Source organism: Pan troglodytes, chromosome 3 (genome assembly GCF_028858775.2).
Source record: "Pan troglodytes isolate AG18354 chromosome 3, NHGRI_mPanTro3-v2.0_pri, whole genome shotgun sequence".
Taxonomy (NCBI): Eukaryota; Metazoa; Chordata; class Mammalia; order Primates; family Hominidae; genus Pan; species Pan troglodytes.
In genome coordinates, this window is record NC_072401.2 from 60,208,569 (window position 1) to 60,236,341 (window position 27,773).

At 33.5% G+C, this 27,773-nt stretch overlaps 1 protein-coding gene across 1 annotated transcript; it reads right to left on the reverse strand.

Moving 5' to 3' along the window:
* Positions 1-7,853: 7,853 nt before the first annotated feature.
* On the reverse strand, positions 7,854-23,351 carry CSN1S1 (casein alpha s1). Its single transcript, XM_016951085.3, has 17 exons — positions 23,302-23,351; positions 21,813-21,875; positions 20,175-20,207; positions 19,709-19,729; positions 18,474-18,497; positions 17,944-17,967; positions 17,816-17,857; positions 17,282-17,305; positions 16,603-16,626; positions 15,222-15,254; positions 14,390-14,413; positions 13,373-13,414; positions 12,370-12,387; positions 11,864-11,905; positions 9,405-9,559; positions 8,726-8,770; positions 7,854-8,199 (listed from the first exon to the last, which is right to left on the reverse strand). Coding segments are annotated over exons 2-16 (558 nt in total). The 5' UTR covers positions 21,864-21,875; positions 23,302-23,351; the 3' UTR covers positions 7,854-8,199; positions 8,726-8,769.
* Positions 23,352-27,773: the final 4,422 nt, after the last annotated feature.

Genomic DNA, 27,773 nt, shown 5'->3' on the forward strand with positions numbered 1-27,773 from the left:
CTCTAGACACTTCTCAGTCTCCCTTCTTGTATTTTCTCCTTTTCCAAATCCTTAAGGGTTGGAGTACCCTAGAGATTAGCCTTGCCCTGGCTGATCCTGTTCACTTCCCTGGCTTTAAGTACATTCTTATGCTAACGACTTCCAAATCTCTATCTCCAGACTTATTTCTTTTGTGAACTCAAAACTTATGTACTCAACTGCCTTCTTGATCTCCGTATTTAAGTATCTAATTAAAATCTCATACGTGGCATGGCCTAGCATAGCTCTTAATCTGAATCCAGTCCCCAATATGATCTTTAATCAATCTTGTCCACATCAATACATAGCTTTACAGTCTCCACTGTCATCAAAACTAAAAGCTTAACAGTCACCATTGATTTATTCTTTTATCCTTGTTCTAGGTTGGACAGTGCCCCTCAAAATGCCATGTCTTTCTGGAAGCTCATTATTTGGAAATAGGTTAGTTTCAAATATAATTAGCTAAGATTAGATCATACTGGAATGATATGGGCCCTTAATCCAATATAACTGTTACTCTTAAACCAAACACCAAACAAAACATGAGCATATTCTCACTCATAGGTGGGAATTGAACAATGAGATCACATGGACACAGGAAGGGGAATATCACACTCTGGGGACTGTGGTGGGGAGGGGGGAGGGGGGAGGGATAACATTGGGAGATATACCTAATGCTAGATGACGAGTTAGTGGGTGCAGCACACCAGCATGGCACATGTATACATATGTAACTAACCTGCACAATGTGCACATGTACCCTAAAACTTAAAGTATAATAAAAAAAAAAGAAGAGAAACAGACAGAAACATAGGGGAGAATGTCATGTGACAACAGAAGCAGAGATTGGAGTGATGCATCTACAAACCAATAAATACCCAAGATTTCTGGCAGCAGCAGAAGTTAAAAGCAAGACATGAGACAGATTATTTACTAGATTATTCAGAGATCATGGACCTATTGACACTTTATTTTGAACCTCTAGCTTCCAGAATTGTAAGAAAGCAAGTAAAAGTTGTTTTAAGCCACTTGGCTTATGATACTTTATTAAAGCAGCACTAGGAAATTAACACACTTTTCACATCCATTTATCAATGAGTATAGAAATTTCAACCTAGGAAATATACGTTGAATTTCTCCAATGCTCGGTAGCTCCACTATTAATAGTTTATATTGACTCATCATCATCATCTCTTTCTGAAATACAAATGGCCTCCAAACTGCAGTTGCCCCTTCTGCAGATCTTTCTCACTAAGCAACCACAATTATCTTTTATGAGCATAGATTTTCTCAAATTTATGTAGTATGTCATAGAAAATAAAAAGGATGAAATAATTCAGTCATTCATTGAAAACCTTTCTTGGGGGAAGGATGTTCTTTTTAGAAAATATAGGCTAGATTATTTAAACCAAGTTTTATGGTGAGCAAAACTAGAAAATATGGATTAAAGACTTGAAAAATGTCTTTTGAAGACACTGTGGAGCTAGCAAGTCAAAAAGTATTTGTAAGACTGGGAAGAAACCAGCCCCTAAAGACGAGTCCAGCATGGGTGCCTTTGTTAAATGCTAGGCATTTTGCAATAACAAGAGCACAAACTAAGAGCTTGAGAAGCTGACCCACAGACTTAAGATATAAAAACTGGACTTGAGACCTGACAAAGATGAGCGATACTAGAAAATTTCCCAAGATATTTGTTGAGTTGATGAAAAAATATACTTCACCAGTAAAATTGAACTGAAAATAGACAAACCTCACTGAAACTCAGCTTTGAATAATATCAATCCCTGATTGGGTAAACTGAGTGGATTAAGATGCCAACTGGATATGCCTATGGAGAAATTGTTGATGCCTTCCTCATAGGATACACAAAAATCAATGCAAGATGGACAACAGATATAACTGTGATGGTAAAACAATAAAACTTCCAAGAGATAATAGAAAATATCTTTACTATTTTGGATTCAGAAAATATTTATTAACAATAACAAAGAGCACAGTCATACATAAATTATTGAAAATTTGACTTCATTAAAGAACTGATAATCACAGGAAACCATTCAGAGAATTAAAAGGTAAGCCAGAGATAGAGAGAGTATATTAGCAAAAACTATAACTGCTTGTTTCTAAAATATATAAAGAACTTCAAATCAGTAAGAAAGACAACCAATAAAATAATCTGTAGGTTCATACAACAGTATGAGCTAGTCATGCAGCTGTATTCTAGCTACATGACCAGCCTTATATTTTAGTGAATGTAAAATATACATCTGCATACCATATGACTAGTGGTCCTAATTTCTTCAGGTGTATAATGATAAAGACAAAGATTATTAAATGACACTTATTAAAGTATGGTAAGGAAGACTTTCTTCATAACTATTGAGATAGGTACAGGGATCACTACAATGAGATTTTACACTAGGAAAGAGAAATTGGGCTCAACTCCAAATACAGCATGAGCAAATAGGAATTTATAGCCAAGAAGCAGAGTGATGGTCAGTGAATGAAAAATTGCTGAGAGGAAACAACAGAGGTCAGGGGGATTCTGGTTAAGCTGACTTAACAGGATTCTTGCTGAGAACAGGCCCATATGACATCACCTGGGAAACTGTGGGGGATGAGAAACTGGATCAGATATTGAAACGAATCACATTATCAAGCATGGAAGATTATTGCTAAGCAGACTCAGCAAGGTTCTTTGCTTAAACTAGATTTTACAAGGAAGTACACAAATGAGCCCAGAAGTTTTAGGAGCCTGAGTAATGTTTGGTCAAGCAAAAAATCTTTCTCAATGCTGGCTTCATCTACAATTCTCAATCTACCAATGGAGATCATTCAAATCACCTCAGTGCTAGGAAGCTCAAAACTGCTTATGATCAGGGTTTCTTGTAATGAGTTAGTCATGCAAGCATATTCTAGATGCATGAATAACATAAACCATGGAAAACCACACTCACTGGATCACTTGATCTTAGGAGTTCGAGACTAGCCTGGGCAACATGGTGAGACCCTGTATCTATAAAATCTACAAATATTAGCCAGGTATAGTGGCACACACCTGTAGTCCCAGCTACTTAGGAGGCTGAGGTGGGAATATCGCTGGAGTCTGGGCAGGGAATGTTGCAGTCAGTCAGGATCACATCACTGCACTCCAGCCTGGGCAACAGAGAACTTCTCTCACAAAAAAAAAAAAAAAAAAAAAAAAAAAAAAAAAAATTTGGGGGGGCGGGAATCTATGCACATACATACACAGAGGAAATATGGCCTCAGAAGATGGAGGCAGAAGTTGGATGATGCAGCCACAAAATACAGCTACAAGTTTAAGGATGCCAATGATTGCTAGCAACCACCGGAAGTAGGGAGCGGCAAGAAAGGGCTCTTCCTAAAGCCTTTAAAGGAAGCATGATCTTGTCAACATGCTGATTTTAGGCTTCTACCTTCCTAAACTGTGAGAGAATTAATTTATGCTTTTTTTTGAACAGTTAGTTTATGGCGCTTTGTTACAACAGCCCTAGGAAACTAGTATAAGAAAGCATCAAGATTTTGGTTAGATTTTGTTAAAAAACTGGGTGAAATCTTGGCTCAAACTATTTAACAAATGAAGAACCAGAAAATGTTAGCTTTACTGAAATTATTGAAAGCAACTTTTGCAAATGGGAAGACATTGAAATATATTCTTCAAGAGAGAAATTTTTAAAATAATAAAAGCTCAAATAATGTACCAAATTTAATTTGAAAATTTGCAATTGCAATTTGGTGTATCTTAACATGAAGAATAAAGAGTTTAATGATTCTCAGCTAAATAAGTGAACCTATAATTCAGGCCAGGGTTATTATGGAACCACAGTCCCTTATCCAAAGGAAGAGGCCCTTCCTATAAGCAGAACCAACTAGCATTGCTCTACTGACGCATGAACACTCAGAGAAGCTGCAATGTGATCACTTCCTTTGGGTTTAGGTTCTGAATAACTGTCGAGTCTCAAGATGTGGGCAAGCCATCTTTTCAATCACATGAACATAGCCTGCAAATTAAGTCAGTACAGAAAAGAGTAATAATGAGAGATGAACAAAAGAGTTAATGCCCACCTTCAAGCTCTTAAATACAACTGTATTTCACTCTTGTAATTTTGTATGACATAAATTTGAAAATTCCTTTCTTGTTTTTGTCAATTTGAGATAAAGTTTTTTTCTGTCACTTGGTACTATGAGAGCCCTGACAAAATCAAATCCAATTCCTGTATGCCATGTTTCTATGCTAGTAGATCTTTCATTGCTTATAGCTATAGAACTTACATTTTTGAAAAAAAATTCTGAGACCGAGGTTTTGAATTACACAATTAATATTATAGACAGTTTGCACTGTCATAACAAAATAACATAATAAACTGGATGGCTTAAACAACAGAAATTTGTTTCTGATAGTTCTGGAGGTTGGAAAGTCCAAGATCAGGGCACTGGTAGATTCAGTATTTGGTGAGGGTCCTTTTCCTGGTATGCAGACAGTCGCCTTCTCGCTGAATCCATCTCTGTGGTGTCTCTTATAAAGGCACTAATTCCATTCAGAGGGGCTCCACCCTCGTGACCTAATTAATTACCTCCCCAAAGCTTTGCTTCTAGATACCATCACATTAGGGATTAGGTCTTAAACATATGAATGTAGAGGGGGGCACAAACATTCAGTAATAACGATTAAAATAACACAGGAATTCAAAATTAGGAAAGTAGAACCCCAATTTCTGAGTATAATATATTGAAATAGATGGAAAAATTAGTGAACCCATCACTCCAAAATGTTCATGAAATTCTTCCCACTGCACCTGTTTTTCATGATGAAATAATATATTTTTTGTTTATCTTCATTAATGGTTACCTTAATTTCCCATTCTTTATTGTTGCTTCACCATAACAAAGATTCAAATTTAATGTTGACTGGAAATACAAATTAAAAACAACCAATCAACCAAGCAAACAAAAACCTAGAAAAGGCTTCCTTTAATGTATAGCAGAGTATATGACTGGTGTCTTACGATCCGAATATGGCCAGTGAACTTTGGTTCATTGAGGAAGAGAGGACTGCACATTGCATATTTAAAAAATTGACAACATTTAAACCAGGAGATTTTATACATGAATCCACATTTCTAGTTTTTTTTTCTGTAAGTCCCAATATCAGGTCACACTTGGATTTTGTATTCCTGAATGGCAACAATGGATTTGAAAGAACAGTGAAAGGGGGAGGCATGCAATCTTCAGTTCATGTTTTTTTCACAACCATTATCTCACTCATGTGAAATAAGGCAGTACAAGAGAGTTTTTAGCCATAGTGAAAACAGAAACATTCAGAAACATCTATAGATAGGTATTTTAATTCTAATTACACATCCATGTGTTTACAGACACAGCATAGATGACTATCATTTCACCTATTCACCCTGAATAAATTTTAAAAGATATTCTTAAATACTTTTATTTTCTACCCAAGTGTAGCTGACTAAAAACTCTAGTGAGAGGCACACAGAAATTGAAATTGCCTTTTTGAGTTAGGGAAAGTGGAAACAGCTAAGCTTGGTTTCAAACCAAGATTGTAACAGGTAAACTTCTAAACCAAAGTGGTAGTTAAAATTTTAGAGATAAATAATTATTTCATGAGAAATGGTTAAACCAGAAGTGATTTCTGTTTGAGGCTAATGATCATATCTCCAGGAAAAAAATTAATGACAGTAACACTGGGGTGATTTTTGATATAAACATATAAATATATTCATGACTGGTGAACAGAATTCTGTCTCAAGCTGTATCAAAAAAAGTAATGACCCTTCTCACCTCCCAGTTTCTAAATAAGAAGAAGTTTATGAATTCATGTTCGTTGAATGAAGAGAAAAATCAAAGATCTACAGGAAGGATCCTATTATAGCATCATGTATCTAATCCTGGTCCTTACCATGAGCCTATAAGTTTTGGATATGTATTTGAAGAAAGGGAACTATCTGATCTTCTTACAGATACTTGAATCCATGCTCTATCTTATCACAAATTCCTTGGAATGAATAATGTCTCAATGATCTGGTCTTCATGTGGGGATTTCTTTAAGCCAGGTAATAGATGGTGTTGCCAACAGAGTTTGCCTCCTTTGTCACCCGGTGACAGACTAAGCCATTCATGGTAAGTTCCCAGTTTAAAGACTACAGTTTATTTTTATTTTTATTTATTTATTGATTGATTTATTGAGATAGAGTTTCACTCTTACTGCCCAGACTGGAGTGCAATGGCGTGATCTTGGCCTACTGCAAACTGTATCCTGGGTTGAAGTGATTCTCCTCCCTCACCCTCCCAACTACCTGGGATTACAGGCACCTACCACCACACCCAGCTAATTTTTGTGTTTTTAGTAGAGATGGGGTTTCCCCATTTTAGCCAGGCTGCCTCGGTCTCCCAAACTGCTGGGATTACAGGTGTGAGCTACTGTGCCCGGCCCTAGTGTATAGTTTAAATACATATAAAGTGAACTAATCCCCGTATTGCCTCACTGCTGTATGCAGTAAGGAGGTCAAAAAAGACTGACTAGAAATCACTATCATGTCTCTTTCTATAATAAAAGAATAAATCAAAAGCAGTATTGCCTCTATAGGGAAAATGCCATGAATGTTAAAGACTAAAATAATGCAGTGTGATGAATCATATTATAATATTATTCTGTTTTCTTATTTGGCCTTTGCAGAGATATATTTTATGAAGATGCAGAAGCCTGCCTCCTCCGTTAATTTCCTGCAGGCCCAGTAGTCTCAGTATTTTGACAGGCTTTCTCTGGATCAGAAAACAAGTTGTTTCTCCTTGTACTTCCTAACATAGGGAGAAGGCAGAGGACCCAATGCTAAATTGGTTTCTTTAGATTTTTAAGTCATAAAATATTGGATTTTATACATACATAAAATCACACATACATAAAACAGTGTTCTGAATATTCTATCCATATATATAGAATACATTATCATTTTATATTCTCTCTATATATGTAGTAGGATACTAATGTATATAAATTTGGTAGAATACTGAGCATCTAATGTCTATCTAGATGGTCTAGGCCATGGGGTGAGAAGCTCTTTCACTTGTGTGTTATGATCTGGTGGATCCAATGGGTCATTAAAGGATCATGACAGATTGGTTGGTGTGGGAAGTTTGGAGTAAACCTTGACAGGTAAATCTCACCTGGGGCTTTGAAAATATCAGAACAAGTAACTTTTTATTTAGAGAAATAGCTCCTACTTCAGCTCTGAAGGACACCAGGTTACTGTGTTCCTGAGCTGATCTTTTAATGACTATTATCTATTTCTCTAGCTATAAACTTAGGTATAATCAACCGGATTGGACTCAAACAGGTCCAGATGGCATAAGTAAACTGTATAATCAGGTTGATCAAACTCTAGTGTGCCCACAACTGCCACACTGTTGTTCCTGTCTGCAGCTCTGACAATGTCCTCATGGAAAATGTTCTACAAACCACTGACTATAAATTAAAGATATTGGACAAGTTTACAAATGCCTTTTATGATCTGGCTGCTAGTGCCATCCAGAAGTGAACAGTTCTACAATTCTTCACTAAAATGTGATTGAAATTGTCATAAAAAATTAATGAAAACAAAATGTTACATACATGACACTATTAACAGGATTATGTAAATACTGGTGATGGAATAATGACAGAAAATATGGATTTTAATTTAATGAAAACAAATGTTACATGCAAAGACTCTTAAGATGATTATGTAAATACTGTTGAATGGAATAATGACAGAAAATATGGATTTTGCCTTAAAGTGTAATTTATTGAAAAGAAAAAAGAAAATCTCTGTCACTGCACAAAACTATTTTAATTGATGGCACTTACAGAACTGGCAATTCAAAGACTTTTTAAACAAAATGTCCACTAGAAAACTTAGTAAAGACTTTAATACCCTCTGATTAGGTGCCCTCCATATGGCAAGACACAACTGAAATTTAGACAATAAACTCTCTAGGAAAATTTAGCTTAAGAAAAAAAATGATATCCTATTAAGTAGATAATTCAAAAAGAACAATTTCCTTCAATATGGGATTTTACTAATCTAAACCAACAGTCCAGTCTTCAGATAAGATGGTTTTTCTTGAGAGGAGAAATTCAGAGAATGAAATTTTCAATCATATCTGTAAATAGAAATATGTGGTGAGTTATATTAAATATTTTTGAAGAAAAGAAAAGCTCTTATGGCAGAACACGTTTTACTATTTTCTCTTCGTATTAGACAAGCTCACAATGTTATTTATGCTTTCCTGTTACTGACATACCTATCCATTGCTCTTGGTTTTTAAGCTACAAAGACATTTTTATTACTAAATTGTATTTTGTTTTGTGGTATTACTGAAGATATGGCAATGCAATTAGAATAAAAGGCTTTCACATAGGTTAAAATTTGGTCATTTTCCTTGGTTTAATGTATTAGAAGGGAAGTTTCCACCACTGGAAAAGGAAACACACACACACACACACACACACACACACACAAACACATAATTAGAAGCTCCAATGTAGTGGTGAAAATAATTAAACTTACAGACCTTTTTAAGTGGTGTTGACAGACTAACACTTTATTTCTCTATGTGACTTGTTAAGGATGTCTATTTGACCATAAAAAATAAGATCAATGGTTAGATACATAATTTCCAAACTTACCAAGGGCCCTAACTGTGGAGTTCCTTGAGAATTTATTTAATTCTTCTGAAATAATGAAAATTGTTAAAAGCATGTGATTAAAGGAAGTTATTAATAAAGATTTGCTAAATCAAGAAAAAATGGACTTCTACCTATTCAGTGTTTATTTTGCCCACAATATACTTAACAAAGATTACTATATTTGATCACCCTCAGGATTATAATAAATAAGGATTATTATAAAATTTCAAGTAAGCAAAAAGGTTAGGATTTGAATTTAGGACTACTGAACACCAAAATATGTGCTATATTACCTACCCAGTGTTTTTATACTTATCACAGGTATAACCAGAAGGAAGTCATTTAAAGATTAGTAAAAGCGCGAAAAGGATATTGTTGAGTTACATGTCAGAAGTCTTTATATTTTTAACTTGAAAAGAAGTTATTTTCCACACTCATTAGAATAAATATCACTTATAGAATAGATAATACTGTTCCACATGTTACTAAGAAATTGATAATATTAGCCACAGGTGCCACAAAATATTATCAATTTTCCATTTCAGAACATATTAGTCCTTTGCAGTAGGCAGTGATTTGCCATGTTTAATCTAAATCTGTTCTTATGGTATCTTCTCCAAGCTATTCTATTTCATTCCTTTGGTAGAACATCAAGATGTAGTAATTTAAGTGAACTTACCACCACTGTAGCATGACGTTATTTTTTTCATAATTTTCATGAGCAGTGGGATTGGAGATATCGGAAAACGGTGGGAAAGGAACATACTGCATGATTTGTGGATAGTACCAAACAGCACAGGGGTAGGCAGCAAGTTGGTTGAGCTGCTGGAAAGGCTAGAGGGAAAAACATTTGAAAAGCAACAGTGTATGAGCAATTGCTTTTTTCAGTCCCTGAAAAATATCAACACATTTCACTCATTTCCAAGATGCCTGTTAGCATGATAAAAAATGATTACTCTGTGAGGGAAACGAATAAATCAAAATCTTCTATGGTGAACGATGTTGAAGAAACTTTCAGAAGGTGCTCTTTTAAGACACCTGAGGGGCAATGAATAAATCACTTTTTTAAGGACATTATTTAAAACTGGACTCCAAGAACCCACATTACTCACAGGTCCACTTATCAGAGCCCAGAAGAGAGTAGTAGCATACATTTCATTATTATTTACGTTATAAACTCAAGGGTATTTTTGCCATTTAGATCTATAATTTTCCTTAAAGCCACTGGGGTCAAAGTACAGGCCCCGCACCCGGGGTCAACATAGCTGGACCAGAACAGAAAAAAATGCCAGGAACAGAGAAAAATAATAATTCTTTAATTCCTAGGCCAGTGTTCTTTTCAAACACTAGAGTTTTGGGGCCAAAACTATTTTCCTTTCTATAATTTTGGAATAGTTCCTTCTGTTGATTCATAATGAGATTACACTTAATTTTTTCTGTGTACTAATAATTGCATTGTACATAGAAACAGTTGCATATAATTCTCTACATATTCAGGTGGAAGTTCTTTGCTGGAATTAGGAAAAACTTTAAAAGCATTTAAAATTTTGCTGTGGACACCTGCCTATGTAAAGATTAAAACAAATATAAGATCTGGAATTTTTTAAGATAAAATAAGGTAACTACCTCAAGATAGAACTGGCCCTGTTCTTAATAGAGAGACCAAGAGAGAGAGAGAGAGAGAGAGAAAGAGAGCGAGAGAGACAGACAGACAGACAGACACACAGAAATAAGTTTCTATGATTTGAATGTGTTTCCCAAAGATCATATGTTGGAAACTTAACATGCAATGCAACAGTGATGAGAAGTGGGACTTTGAAGAACTGATTAGTTCACAAGGGCTCTGCTCTCACAAATTAATTAATGCTATTATCATAGGAGTGGGCTTACTGTTGCAAGGGTGAGTTCGTTTTGACTGAGTTTGACCCTCTCTTGTGTATTCTTTTTTCTCTTCCACCATGGGATGATGCAACAAGAAGGCCCTAGCTTGACAGATGTTGGCCTCTCAGTCTTGGACTTACAGTCTCCACAACTGTTAACCAAATAAATTTCTGTTCATTATAAATTACTCAGTCTGTGGTATTCCGCTATAGCAGCACAAAACAAACTAAGGCACTAGTTTAGTAATTTACATCCAACTGAACATGAGGATAGGTCAAATTATTGCTACTCCAAACCCTCATTAATATGAAAAATGCATATATAGTTGTCACACTCTTTTTTAAAATAATTACATTGAAGTAATAGGTCATGCCTGTAATCCCAGCACTTTGGGAGGCCAAGGCGAGCGGATCACTTGAGGTCAGGAGTTTGAGACCAACCTGGCCAACATGGTGAAAACCTGTCTCTATTAAAAATACAAAAATTAGCTGGGCATCGTGATGCTTGCCGGTAATCCCACCTACTTTGGGATGCTAAGGTATGAGCATCACTAGAACCCGGGAGGCGGAGGTTGCAGGGACCTGAGATTGTGCCACTGCACTCCAGCTCAGCAACAGTGTGAGAATCTGTCTCATAATAATAATAATAATAATAATAATAATAATATTTACATGGAAAATTAAGACCAAGTAATTCTTTGGGGCCCAAATGAAGAGAATACTTGCCTTTATTTTCTTTTTACTTTAGCCAGTGACAGTGATTACAGAATTTCAGAAAAAAATTTGAGGGTAAAATTTGATGTACTGTGAGGGACTAAAAGTTTCTTTCTCTAGTTGCATTCATACGGAGGATGTTCCATGGCTTTCTTTACATGGTTTATTTTTTTTAATTAGCATGTTGTACATAAATTGAATCATTAATGGACAAGAGACACTGAATTAAACATACAATTATTATCTTTAAATGTGAAGACACAATATGTCACTGTAAACATCAAGACATGGGAGTTTTGGAGGAGGAAATAAATTGATAGACACATATTGTTTTTCTCCACAAATGAGAAACCAAAGGTCCAAGAGAATACACAATGTGCTCAAGGTCATATGCTTAGAAGTTGTCAGAACTGAGATTTAAGTTGGGAGTGAGAAATGTTTGAGAAGAAAAAAATCTCTTCAAGAGTAGGGGGCTATTTAAGAGCAAACATATTTAAGCTTAACAAACTATTATCGTTTTGTAATATATTAAGCAAAATATTACCACTTGGACATGGCTGTTTTCATTCATTCTGCGAATTTGCTCCTGCATAAAAGGAAACACATTCTAAATTACTTAGACATCTTCTGGTACAACACATTTATCTTACATTGCACCAGAAGTATACATAACATCATTCATGAAATTTAGAATAGACTGTATTCTATGCCACAATTAGCAAAAAATGTCAAAACACTTTTTATTTTCTAATGTCAGAAAAAAATTTTAGCTAAAGGCTAAGCTCACTATAGTTTGGAAAAATAAACAATTAGTAAGGTTCATACTCTGAGGAAAAATAATAACCTACCATTTCTCCAGGACTACATATTTTTCTATTTATGGCTATTTATTATTTAAATTTTATCTTTTGTGACTTTTAAGTAAAATATTATCATATAGTGTTGGTAGAACACTCAGAATATATTTATGTTAAAAGAGAAGCATGCATTATAAAAACATAACACATGAAGGAAATACTAAAATATTTTAGATTTAATAAATAATCTCACCTGGGCATGGACAGCTTGCTAGGGAGGAGAAAACATTCTGTTTTAGTATTTTCATTTTATTTACTCATTAATAAGAAACATTTGCTGGGTACCTTCATTTGTTCAGGGACAATGTTAAATACTGGAGATACCACTGTAAAATACTACAAAATCTCTCAGGAGGACAAGTAGGTTCTAACAGTTGTGGAGGTTACAGACTAGCCATATCATATCTATGGTACTAAAATATATTATTCAGGTAATTTTCTAGATCAATAATGATGAATTCTATTGGGGTACTGATGTGTTTAAATTTATTTGGATACTATTTTAAACACAAGTTACCTGAAAATGGAAACAAGAGTAACAATTAGGGTCCATATTAAATTCATTACTGATTTTCATCTTCCTCTACTGATAACCATTAAAAATGCTAGCATGCAATTTTGCTAAACTAAAACCAAGCATTTCCCAAAGCCTTCATTACGTCAAATTTGTTTGTAGTAACTGAAGGGTTTTTATTGTCCTCCCAAAAGAAAGACTTTTATGTTACTCAAAAGGGTCAAAACCAGTGTTAAGCAGATTATGTGAGTTTTGACAGAAGCAAATCTGATGTTTAGCATTCCTGTTTCCTTTCCCAGAATCTATCCTGTTTCCTTAAATGGAAAGTTTATTTGACATATCTGTGATTTCACAGGTAAGCATATTTGTGAAATTCTCAACCAGGACATAATGTATCATCAGGGAGGTTAAAAGTGGATTTGCAGTAGAATGTAGTCACTTTCTCCCTGGTTAGTAAGTATGGATAATATATAGAACTTTAGTCCAGGAATAAAGAGAATGAGCATTGCCAGCAAATATGCGGGCAATCATACAAATAACTTGCCAATTATTGGTCAAGGCTAGAATAAATAATTTCTTAAGAAAAATAAAAATATATTTAGAAATGGCCCCAATTTAAAATTTAATATGTTTTAATTCTATAGTAGAATATGATTTTATATTATAATGAATAAAATATTACCAGCTGAAGTTGGTTGTATTCGTTCAGTCTACAAAACTGTTCCTATTTAAAAAGAAAAATATTCTCAATTGCTTGGATGTCATTCAGTCCAACCCCATCATTTTCATATGATGAAACAAGAATCTTACAATGCTTTTTCCCAAGGGTAGAGAATGAGGAACTATTACACCTGAGCACCATTTCTACCCCAAATAATTTGGACCTCTTCCATTATTCCCTTTTCAAAACATTTTAAAAAGCAACTTCTTGAATTTAAATTATAATTCTGTCTGATATAAATTAGTACAGCCAATTTTAGTTACAATATATCAGAATTATTAAGAAAGTTAAAACTGTTTTTTTTGTTTTCTGACTGTGAAGATTTAACTTTGGCCAAATTAGATTAGAATATTAAATGGACAGGGAAAAATAATTTTTCAAATGCTATCCAACATTTATTGACAGTTTGCTCTGTGTCATGGATTACATTAATTGCCTTACATCATCTAATATTTATTATTATTGCCATTTTAGGATTTATTTATAGATATACTGGGAAAGTGAACGGTTCAACATCACATATGTGTAAAAGGTAGAGCTATGAGTTGAACTCAAGTGTAACCAGATCTATAGACTGCCACTTAAATACTATGTTATGTAGATTCAAAAGGAGGCTATAAATTACAAATATTCAACTAAAACTGTGAATTAGATACCTGGGATAAAAATAGTCGCTAGCTTTATTTTTAGAGGGGGAATAAGAAAACATCTAGATCCCATCAGACTAGTTACAATAAAGTCTAGCAGATATTGAAAAGGATAAATAATTTATTAATACAACATTCTCACTCATTCCTTGGTATATTTATTTGCCTTTGATAAATCTTTAATGCCACTTTTCCAGATGGCATTGGTATAGCATGTCTTCCCTTGGTGTGTGTGTGTGTGTGTGTGTGTGTGTGTGTGTGTGAAAGTAAGTGCATTTTAATTTATCCTGGAAAATATTAATATATTTTAAATTTAGCAAATATGTCTTACCGCACACTTACTGAGAGAAATTTCCTTTAAAAAAATTAAAACATGCATAGTTTTAATTTCACATTAATTTACATTTAAAGTTAAAATATGAATCAACAAAACTATTACTAAATAATTGCAGTAAATTGATTTTAGTGATAAATTCCCAAAAAACTGAGACAAGATTAATAATTTGAACCACATATTATAATCACATTGCTTTTCCTTTTCTCACTGCTTTAACCACTACATTGCTCTGAATGCTGGGGGTGGATGTGAAGTAATGATTTTTATTCAATTAACAGAAACCCCACTTAACTGAGTTGGTTTTATTTTGGTAACTTGCATGAAGGTCTTCTTCCAAAGTCGAAGGAAAAACCGCACCACTTTTTTTGTAGGCTGACTTTTTTTCTCAAGATTAACACAGGGCAAAGGGTGGAGAGTAGCTAGAGGAGTCCAGTGTCTGATTAATCTAGAATTAGTTAAATTCTAAATGGTTTATGAAATGTTTACTTCATGGGTTTATAAGCATGGTAATTGTTAGAATTTTTAAGATAAGATTGAGTTTTAACAAAATCTGTGAAGGACAAAGTAATTGGTTAAAAAAATAATTTGGACATCACAGATGGCCAGATAAGATTGTTTGCCCAGAAATAATTTTGTCAATTTGTCTCTGACAAACAATTGCTTTCTTACTTCTTTTGGATAGCTACTCACATACTAAAACTAGAATAGTGCCACATATACACTGCCTTGTACAATGAGACCTTAAGGGATATGTAATCCTCACGGTACAAGTTTTCATAATTTTTTAAATTAGTTGGGACACAGAATTAATATCAAAATTATTTACCTCACTCGATGAACTGATGCTGGATTCCATCTTCTAAAAGAAAGAAATCTAGTGTTAATTATCCCCTGGGATTTTTAGAATTTGAAGGAAACTAGTTCCATGTCATCATGGTGAAATGCTTACCATGGTAACATTATAACTGAATAAGTGGTATGGAAAAATTCAGGCGTACTACATTGTATTTTCTTGGAGTGTGAATTTTACTTGAAAAATTATGGTGGTAGGTTTAATAACTTATCTGGGAACATAAAAACTTAAAAACAATTGTTTTTAATTTAGGAAAACAAACACAAGTTTATCATTGAGTAGAATGCAAAATTTGCATAGATTTTTGTGACAAAAATGAAATCTCTAAGAAAGAACCATATTTAGCTGGGTACCCAGAATCCTGGGTTAAACATCTGTTCTCATCTGTCCTTGGGGCTTCTTTGATGTGAATAAAATGGAAACATTAAATACAATGCACAATCTTAAGATGAAATTAAAATTACATTAGATTTTAAAATATTTACTTTGAAATATTTACTTTTTCTTCAAAGTCGTTTATGTTTATATTTATATATACATATAATTTTACTTCCCAAATACATACATATTTTAACAGATTAATTTTAATATTCAACAGACTTTATCTCTGGGGATGGTTGATTAGCCATATGCAATAAGTCAGCACTTAAAAAAATATATTTGTAGAGTAGGTAGTATAGCTCACTGATCCTAGGTAATTGCTGCCATAGATTCTTTCTGCCCAAGGAGAGGGAGAGGGGCGTGGGTTGACAAACTATTAAGTTGGTGCAAAAGTAATTGAGGTTTTTGCCATTACGCTGTAAAAACTGCAATTACTTTTGCACCAACCTAATAGTATTGCCATTATTTTTAATGGTAAAAAGCACAATAACTTTTGCACCAACCTATACCTGTTGGGTAGTATGCTCACTACCTGTGTCTAAAATACTCATGTAAAAATCTTACATACATGCACTTGTATCTAAAATAAAAAAGTAATCTCATGCCCTGGGATGTCAGAGTCAGTGTTCTGTGGGACTCTCATTTTAAACATCCATGCACCTTTTGTTTTTATTTTATATTTTAATGAATAAGCAATTTTTTACTAATTATTATTTAAATGGCTTAAATTCCGTCTTCCAATTTCAACTTTATCTAGCACAACATTGTACATTCTTGAGTATAATATTCCTGTTTGAGAAGTTCAATAAGTTAAAATTAGAATAGGATTAATTTAAAATTAAAATGTTAACATTTTAAAATTCAGTTTCTTATTTTGCTTAATTTCAGAAGACAATCTTTTTAAAATGAAGCATGCTGCATATACTATGTTTGATACATAAGTGTAGAGTTCACTAGAATGAATGGGTCTTACCTCAGGCTCTGCCATAACACAGTTCTTAAGAAAGAAAAGATAATCAATTTCATTTTTCATGACAAATAGTCAAATACAAAAGTAATGATTACCAAATAAAATGGATGTCAAAGAAAATAGAAAACTGAGACAATATAAAAGTAATAAGAAAAACTAAAAAAACTGCCTACTTTATCTCTGAGCTAAATGAATCTGCATTTTGAAGTTTAAATAAAACGTTTCGGATTCTTCTATATTGTAGCAAATCAGTGAAAACAAGTTTACATTTTCCTTTATCCAGCATGACTTTTTGCTCTCCCTCTTTTAAAACTTGGCTTCTGGACTCTGAGCAGGACACTGCACTGAAGCTCATGCAGTAAATACAACTGGACTAAAGGAGAGCACTGATTCAATGGTGTGTAAATACCTAAGCAAAAGAACTTGCTCCATCTAGTATGTTTTGCTCAGTTTTCACGACTACAGCAATACAGAGATCAGTGACATTATCCATAGAATTTAAATTTAAAATATTTGTGTTGGTTTGGTTATTCTGGCCAATGTATGATACACTATTTCTTTTCTTTCTTTGAATTAGAGTTATCTGCCATAGTTTTTATTTAAAATAATAATTTATTTGGGGAAATATGTATTGTTTCTTTTCCTCATATTGGTTTAATAATTTTAAAACAAAGGTTCTCACCTGAGTAGACTCATTCCTAGTATCCTGCCAAGACAGTCAATCAGTTAGGTATGACAGATTGTTAAGAAGATATATATTTTATCTCATAAAGTTTGAGCACCTGCTCTCTCAATACCAATTCTACTAGAAAACTAGTAGACAATCCAAATCAAAGATGTTATGGTTAAAGAAAATAATTGAGTATGACTATGTAAATATTCTTGAGCCAGATATTGTATTACTTCATATAATACCCTTGATAAAGCATTCTTTTAATTTAGGTGATAAATGTGAATACATAATTGCATTTATTTCTTTGTTATTTCATTCATTCACACTAATGCCTTGTTTCATCACAGTTGCACAATTAAGTCAATGAAATCATTTTCTTCAGAATTCTAAGCAGACTCCATTAGTCACTACAAATGTATGAGTGAAAAGTTCAAGGAAAGGACAAAACCATAGAAAAATGCTTTTTTTTCCTAAAGGAAAACTTTTTTTTCTACTACAAGAATATATACTTTTGCCATACTCTTTCAAGAAAAACTTTGGTACCTTGATTTCATCAGTCTGTTTTTCTCTCAGAATGTTTCTCTGCTAAAATCAATAAAGTGTACCTTGTAAAATATGTTTTCATGAAAACAAACTTTTAACATAATTTAAATTTCATTGATGTTTCTTACCCTGTTCATACCATTCATGTATTCCTTAGGGATAAAAAAGAAAACATAAACAATATTAGTGAAACAAGACATACATGAGTGGAAATCCATGAGAAACTGTACTTCACATCATGCTGATACAAATTTAAAAATAAATCCATTTTTCCTGAATGAACTAATATTCCTTATTATATCATTTCTAACCTTAAGTGGTCTTTCTCACTACACAATTAAGTCAATCAAATCAGTAGTCTTCAGAATTCTCAGCAGAATTCATTAGTGCTGATACAAATTTAAAAATAAATTTATTTTTCACAAATGAACTAATATTCCTTATTGTATCATTTCTAACCTTTAAGTGGTGTTTCCCTACTCTTTCTTTGTGTAAGGCTAGTATGTAAATGTGCATTTAACAATATTTTTAAGTTTGTTCCACTCAAATTTGTTATCCTTGACTTTCACTTTGTTTTAGGCACTGTTCTGAGTCTCCTGATCTTAACACTTACTTCTCTTTGTTAATTGCACGGTAAATTCTGTGGAGTCATTCTTACCTGTCTTGATTCTAATGGTATAGGCTACAAAAAAAAAAGTTATGTTAAAATTCATTCATAGCTGAGTTATCTATCAAATCATTTAGATAATGTCCTTGAATTAAAACGTGATGTTCTTCTATTCAACAATTAAGTCAAAAAATTATAGAGAATGTGACACATATGTGTTATTTATAGTTAAGAGCATTCTATTATAAGGAGTGAGGAAATTGTAAACCTCTACATACGTCATGGAAAGGAGAGCAGAGTGTTTTGGAGAGGCAAACGTTTAGGTACAAATTAAAATATAAAGTAGCTCTTTAACATATACATATCTTGTTTTTATATTCTTTCTGGGTGTTTGGATGACTGAATGAAGGGAAGGGTTGATTAACTTAGGTTAAACAACAACAAAAAAAACCCACTTTTTTTTAAGGCAATTTCTTGCTCTGTTGCCCTTGTGCTATCACGACTCATTGCAGCTTTAACCTCCCATGCTCAAGTGACCCTCACACCTCAGCTTCCCAAGTAGCTGGAACCACAAGTGCATGCGACCACATCCGACTATTTTTTTTTTTCAAAATTTTTTTTGTAGAGATGGGGTTTGGTTATGTTGCTTAGGCTCATCTCGAATTCCTGGGCTCAAGCAATCCTCCTGCCTCAGCCTCCCAAAGTGTTGGGATTACAGGTGTGAGCCACAGCACCCAGTGAAAAAAACATTTTTATAAACAAAAATTAAATAATTTTTCCCAGAAAAGTATGTTTCTTCTTTTAAGAATAAGTGGATAACACTTACCAGAAGAAGCCTGAGAAACTTTCCTTCTTTGATAATTTCTTATTGAAATTAAATTGTGAATTATAAAAATAATAAAAACACCAGAAAACCACATTATTCTCATTTGAACACAAATGCTCCATTTAATTCGGTAAACCAACAGATTTCTTAGGTAGAAGAACAAATAATTAGTTTTAGTTTTATGATCTAATTCTACAATCTAAAGAACACCTACACCTTAATTAGTTCCTTCTTCACCAGGCCAGTAAATTTAATAAGTCTATGCTTACCAAAATGGCTAAGAAGTCGAATAGGAATTTCATCAAAACAGAATTTAGAGAGCAATCCAGGTACTTGAGTTGTTGGATGCATTTGAAGGGAAATAAAAATTGTAAAGAAGAAGACATTCAACATGCATGACAGCTAACTGAAAGAGAGCAAAAGGAAGAGAGAATCCTGACTCCCCATAAACAGAGCTTACCTCACTGCTCTCTGATGGATTCTGTAAAAAATAATAATTTTTAAATGGTATTATTCCAATTGCAGGACAGAATGTAGGATTAGTTGTGCTCATAGAAAGTTGTGGTAGAGGTAACTAATTCAAGATTCAACATATCAAATGAGACCAAACTGTAAATCACATGCTTGAATATGTGTAACATTGAAAAAAGCAAGAATACATTAAAATAAACATGTTAACACATTCTGTTTAATTAACTATTTCTCTGGAATAAAAATAAGATTTTTATTAACATAAATGTTTATCTAAGTCAGTGTGCCATCCTCTAAGTTTTGTGAGAGCAAATACCATCTGACAGTGCTTGAACTAAAGAAATGATGCGTCAGCAAAAGTGAAGCAGGCTGTTTCATAGAGAAGGGAAGCGCACATTTGGAGTTTGTGCTTCACAATTAGAGTGAGTTCTTGGAATGCAGAATAGAATATTTACCTGAAGGCGTTCTGGGTATCTAAGAGGAAGTTTCTGTGAAAAACAATGCAATAATTGTAAAACAAAAAGTAACTAAAATGACAATAACAATATAATAATACACATATAATACGATGATTTTTGACACTGCCATTTTCAAAAGGTATGTGTTTTAATAGCAATATTTGTCAGAGACCAAGTTTCTCTGGGACTACAGGGAAAAAAAAAGAAATCATAATTATTTTTAGACAAATATCAAAGGAAAATAATCATTTCCTTTCTTTAGATTATGGCTGGTAGTTGAGAAAACTATGTAAAACATCTTTAAAAAAGTAAAAATTCTGGGTTAGTTTGAATCCAGAATAATAAACAATTTATTTAGTTTTCTGAACTATATATATTACACCATAGTTCTAAAGATGATTTTAAACTAGTATAAAAAATGTTGGGCAAAATATAATTTCCTAATTCAAACGCTTTCTGGGTTTTATTTTTATCATCACTTAAATTATACGAAAATTGATCTCAATCTGCATTTTGAGTGTGGAGACAAGACCACGTTAAACAGTGACATAAACAAATAAAGAACCCTATTGTTTGCTTTGGAATAAAAGTGTAACATCTATTTTCTGGGCTGCTTTTCCCCACTTCCTGGTAGAATGACAAGATAAGAACTGCTCAGACAGTTCATTCCTGAGGAAGTTTTATCATTGTTTTGGTAACTTGCAAGCAGAGATTTCTTTCTATTGATGCTTAGTTTATAGCATAAACAAAGACTATTGGTTCAGAAGTTGATAATTCCTGATTCTGCACTTTCCAAAGGAGAATTTAGAGAACAAGTCTGTCAGTGTAAATGACAGGCTATATCTGCATTTCAGAAATTTTTCTTCTGTATGAGATAATTTCAGTGTCCAAATATCCCTTATCATCCCTCTAAACTGATGTTTTTTCCAGTCAGGTGATTCCTGTTTATTCTTCTCATTCATTAACTACACATAACAGGAGAGAACAGAGAAAACTTTTTGGTTCACATACATATCTAATTGATATAAACACTCTTTTTGAGAAGAAAGGTAATTTTAATTCACATTATCTAGTTTCATTGTCTACAGTGACCACAATAAATTGATCACTCAATTAGCTGAATCACCCTAGTTTTCTATCCCTTCTTGGGGGAAGAAAAGTTGACACAAGCCATCTCAAATGAGGGTTTGATTTTGATTCCAAAAGTAGGATACATTGGAACATGTGGCTTTGTGTTATATTTGGTAAAGAAATGTTGGACAACTATTACATTTTTAGAAATATGAGAATTTTGTAGTAGACTCAAGGAACAGGCCTAATCACATTGTTTGTTGCTATTTATTATGTTGTGCATTACCTTATTCTTTTTCTTACTTTTAAATTTTTAGCTCTTTTTTATTGTGGGGTGCTTATAATTCAAGTCAGACATTTTATTCAGAGTTAAGGCTCTCAGTGGACTATGCAATAATGATGAAAATGTGAAGCATTACGGCATTTCTATTGTCAAGACTTCAGAGGCCAATTAGAGATCATCCAGTGCTTTAAGATTATTTCTCTGGGTACCCTATGTTTGATGAAGTGTCAGGTCATTTCTAACAAGAGCCTAAGACTTTCTAAATTCTCTACTGAACTTACAGGCCTGGCAAGAGCAACAGCCACAAGACAGGTGAGAATGAGAAGCCTCATGGTTATCAGAGCCTATGTAAGAGAACAAAAAAGAAAGAGTTAGATATTATTATGTTAAATTTGTTTCCTGAAAAAAATTCTTGATTTTTCAACAAAGGAGCAAATTATGATAAAAGTAGGCTGATTTGAGGAGCTGTAATGTGAATTTTTATAAACTTAAGATTTTAAAAACTTTACTACTCAATATCAATGTTTACCATTCTAGTTATTTTTCTTAGTTCTTATATTATTTAGAAATACTAATTTCTTACAAACATTTTTCTTCACTAACACTTTAAAACATAACATTTTGTTCTTAATGTAATAATATGGCTTAGAGAAATAAAGAAGTGCTAATATTGAAATACAATTGAAAAAAGAAAACACTTTTCCTCCTAGATGACAAATCAGATTTTCTAAAGTGGGCAATAAAGTTAAATCCACTGAGAACTGGAATTTAATTTTATTGAAAAGTTTTGAAAATGAGTTTCTCTTTTAAATCTATTTGAGAGCATTCTTTTCTTTTAGAGTCTTCATGAAAAATCCTGTCTGCACGTTATGTAAAAGCTATTGATCTCTTTCAATTTTTAAATAAAGAATCTAGCCATAACTTCGTGTTTTGCGACATTGGAATATTCATGACATAAATATATAAAGATGATTGAATTGGATAGAATCAAAACATTGACATGTCTTATATTTGATTTCCAGAGTTTCATTAAATTGCAAGAACCCCGAAATATGGACATCCACATGTACTGGGAAAATGGTTTCCAGAGAAATCATTAGAAAAAAAATCAGGTCACACATACTATTTGTTCACACCTTAATCAACATACAAATGCTGACATTTATATATATTGCTTCAGTCTACAAATTTTAGAATCTAAATGTGTTAATAAAAAAGGCATATTTTTGAACCCAAATAAATTTACTATTTGTGTCTTTCTGAATATCTAAATTTAATAATCATTACAAAGTAGTCATCTATAGCTAATTATCTATAATAGATATTCACATTGTAGAGTTAATTTTGTTGCCCAAATGACATGAAACAAAAATGGCCTTGAACTATTCTGCTAGAAATGGTTTTTGCTATGGTAATTACAAAAATAAGAAATTATTTGCATAACAACTTCTCATAGAATTAGGTAAAAATAATTTAAATTAGCTTACCCCAAGCCTCTACTGAAATTATGTATCAACTTTAAAAATATATTTTAGTTGCAAAATTATCAAAAAATGATTTGGTATTTTTATAAAACTGTATTGATTCATCACCTAAAGCTGTAAAATGGTATCAGAATTTGCAAAAGGATTTTTAAGGTACCAGAAAATCATAAGAAGGTTTAATATTTGCAAACATATGGAAATGGTACAAATATACTTAGTAAACGGTGGAAGAAAGAGATTAGATAATGTAAAATGATAGCAATTTTGCTGTATGTAAACGCAGTACCTTAAGCCCAAGTCTGGAGAGAAGCAAGCTGTGTTGATGACCAAGATGATGGCCGATCTCTTTGCTTTACGCTATTTAAATGTGGTAATTAGAAAATGCTAATTTTGTGGTTTCAGTTCAACCAATAGGTTTATTTAAATTCTAAGAATTCTCCCAAATAGGAAACTAATTTTCTGTCCAATTCCTTTCCCAGGAAATTCTGAGAATTTTCAACAGGGAGTGATTCATGCTATGATAACAGATTACACAAGAAATAAAGTGGCATTATTGCAAATTAAAATACAAAAATTTCCAAATTTATGGCTATTATAAAAACATGATTTTATGTTGAAGGGATAATTTGACAGGAACATATTAATAAAATTCTCTGTATATCTTTTGAAAAATTCAATTCCTATAATGGAAATCCTGGGGACAAAATAGGGTCTTAGAAACGTTCCAATTTTTATCAGTGTACCAGGCCATTAAAAGAATTCATCATTTATTTACCTTTTAAAATGCAGCTTGTCCTCTATCATTTATTGTGACTATCTGCTTTATGGATTAACTTATACTGTATATGCTCTGATCTTTTTTTCAAAGAAGGATATCCAACTGTCCTATGTGTTTTGGTGATATTTAAGCTACAGCAGATAATTTTTTGTTTGCTTTCTTTTAGGCATATTGGTTGTGATAGTATTTATTTAACAAATTATAACATTGACTAATTAGAAGTAATATTTATTCATTAATTTTAATTTTAAAAGATTTTGGAAAAGTATGCCATACCTCTGATTTCCTGTTTTTTAAAAGTAAATAAAGGAAAGAAATGAAAATGCCTCTCTCCTATCCCCGACTCTGTTCCTTTATGTTAACTATCATTGTACAATGTAGAAAAATACTATATCCTGAGGAAAATATCTGTAATAGAGAGGGTTTTTAAAAATTGTTGTTGACTGCGACTTTGCTTTTTTACAGGAAAAGAATCATACTATATATTTTAGGAAATAAAAAAATAGTAATGATATTTACAGCCTTTTCATAGTCATATGAAAAGGGCATTATTCTGGGTTAACACACATTTCAGACTGGTTAATTTCAGATTGGGGATCAGAAGAGATGTACTTTTCCATATTAAAGTTCTCTTTAGTTAGTGTCTTCCTTACTGACTACATCACATCAATTTCAACAACTTACTAGTGTTTCCTATTCACTGTGATTCATTTAAGAGGCTGAGACAAGCATCAGCTGTATTACAGTACCTTGGTTTTGTCTTTTCCCAGAAGTGTACCCAGGAAAACTGATTTATTTTACTCCTAACTCAAAATCAAGCTATACCTACCAACCAAAAAAAAAGGCCAGGACCAGACGGATTCACAGCCGAATTCTACCAGAGGTACAAGGAGGAGCTGGTACCATTCCTTCTGAAACTATTCCAATCAATAGAAAAAGAGGAAATCCTCCCTAACTCATTTTATGAGGCCAGCATCATCCTGATATCAATGCCTGGCAGAGACACAACAAAAAAAGAGAATTTTAGACCAATATCCCTGATGAACATCGATGCAAAAATCCTCAATAAAATACTGGCAAACCAAATCCAGCAGCACATCAAAAAGCTTATCCACCATGATCAAGTGGGCTTCATCCCTGGGATGCAAGGCTGGTTCAACATACAAAAATCAATAAACATAATACAGCATATAAACAGAACCAAAGACAAAAACCACATGGTTATCTCAAAAGATGCAGAAAAGGCCTTTGACAAAATTCAATAGCCCTTCATGCTAAAAACTCTCAATAAATTCGGTATTGATGGGACATATCTCAAAATAATAAGGGCTATTTATGACAAACCCACAGCCAATATCATACCAAATGGACAAAAACTGGAAGCACTCCCTTTGAAAACTGTCACAAGACAGGGATGTCCTCTCTCACCACTCCTATTCAACAGTGTTGGAAGTTCTGGCCAGGGCAATCAGGCAAGAGAAGGAAATAAAGGGCATTCAGTTAGGAAAAGAGGAAGTCAAATTGTCCCTGTTTGCAGATGACATGATTGTATATTTAGAAAATCCCATCATCTCAGCCCAAAATCTCCTTAAGCTGATATACAACTTCAGCAAAGTCTCAGGATACCAAATCAATGTACAAAAATCACAAGCATTCTTATACCAATAACAAACAAACAGCCAAATCATGAGTGAACTCCTATTCACAATTGCTTCAAAGAGAATAAAATACCTAGGAATCCAGCTTACAAGGGATGTGAAGGACCTCTTCAAGGAGAACTACAAACCACTGCTCAATAAAATAAAAGAGGATACAAACAAATGGAAGAATATTCCATGCTCATGGATAGGAAGAATCAATATTGTGAAAATGGCCATAATGCCCAAGGTAATTTACAGGTTTAATGCCATCCCCATCAAGCTACCAATGACTTTCTTCACAGAATTGGAAAAAAAACTACTTTAAAGTTCATATGGAACCAAAAAGGAGCCCGCATTGCCAAGTCAGTCCTAAGCCAAAAGAACAAAGCTGGAGGCATCATATGACCTGACTTCAAACTATACTACAAGGCTACAGTAACCAAAACAGCATAGTACTGGTACCAAAACAGAGATATAGACCAATGGAACAGAACAGAGCCCTCAGAAATAATGCCACACATCTACAACCATCTGATCTTTGACAAACCTGACAAAAGCAAGAAATGGGGAAAGGATTCCCTATTTAATAAATGGTGCTGGGAAAACTGGCTAGCCATGTGTAGAAAGCTGAAACTGGATCCCTTCCTTACACCTTATACAAAAATTAATTCAAGATGAATTAAAGACTTAAATATTAGACCTAAAACCATAAGAACCCTAGAAGAAAACCTAGGCAATACCATTCAGGACATAGGCATGGGCAAGGACTTCATGTCTAAAACACCAAAAGCAATGGCAACAAAAGACAAAATTGACAAATGGGATCTAATTAAACTAAAGAGCCTCTGCACAGCAAAAGAAACTACCATCAGAGTGAACAGGCAACCTACAGAATGGGAGAAAATTTTTGCAATCTACTCATCTGACAAAGGGCTAATATCCAGAATCTACAAAGAACTCAAACAAATTTACAAGAAAAAAACAAACAACCCCATCAAAAAGTGGGTGAAGGATATGAACAGACACTTCTCAAAAGAAGACATTTATGCAGCCAACAGACACATGAAAAAATGCTCATCATCACTGGCCATCAGAGAAATGCAAATCAAAACCACAATGAGATACCATCTCACACCAGTTAGAATGGTGATCATTAAAAAGTCAGGAAACAACAGGTGCTGGAGAGAATGGGGAGAAATAGGAATACTTTCACACCGTTGGTGGGACTGTAAACTAGTTCAACCATTGTGGAAGACAGTGTGGCAATTCCTCAAGGATCTAGAACTAGAAATACCATTTGACCCAGCCATCCCATTACTGGGAATATACCCAAAGGATTATAAATCATGCTGCTATAAAGACACATGCACATGTGTGTTTATTGCAGCACTATTCACAATAGCAAAGACTTGGAACCAACCCAAATGTCCAACAATGATAGACTGGATTAAGGAAATGTGGCACATAGACACCATGGAATACTATGCAACCATAAAAAAGGATGAGTTCATGTCCTTTCTAGGGACATGGATGAAGCTGCAAACCGTCATTCTCAGCAAACTATCGCAAGGACAGAAAATCAAACACCACATGTTCTCACTCATAGGTGGGAATTGAACAATGAGAACACTTGGACACAGGAAGGGGAACATCACACACAGGGGCCTGTCGTGGGGTGGGGGAGGAGGGAGGGATAACATTAGGAGATGTACCTAATGTACATGATGAGTTAATGGGTGCAGCACACCAACATGGCACATGTATACATATGTGACAAACCTGCACATTGTGCACATGTACCCTAGAACTTAAAGTATAATAATAAAAAAAGAAAAAATCAAGCTATATAAAAATCTACTGTAATTTATGAAAAGAATCTGTATCCTCATTTGTTTATTCATTTATTTACTTATTTATTCAGAAAGATGAAAGTGCTGGACAAGGTATTGCAGACATAAAATTTGAGCAATACAAAATTTCCCGCCTCAAAGTGTGATGGATAATTAACACACAAAAAGTAAAGAATTTTAATTTTTACAAATAGTCCAAAAACAGATATTTGAACAGGGCCTCTGGAGTATGGAGTACCTGAGGTCAACTAAGACTGTGGGCCATACCAGACAAGACCCCTTAGATGAATTTGATCATAAGAAGCCTTGACATCACAGGGGATCAATTAAACAATGACAAATGTCTAATTTACATCATAAGGGAAACCACCTCTTAGTGAATTTACATAACAGCTCTGGAAATTTTCATGAACTTAAAATCCAGGGTTTTTAAAATCTGTAATGTGGCCAGGCATGGTGCGTCATGCCTGTCATCTCAGCACTTTGGGAG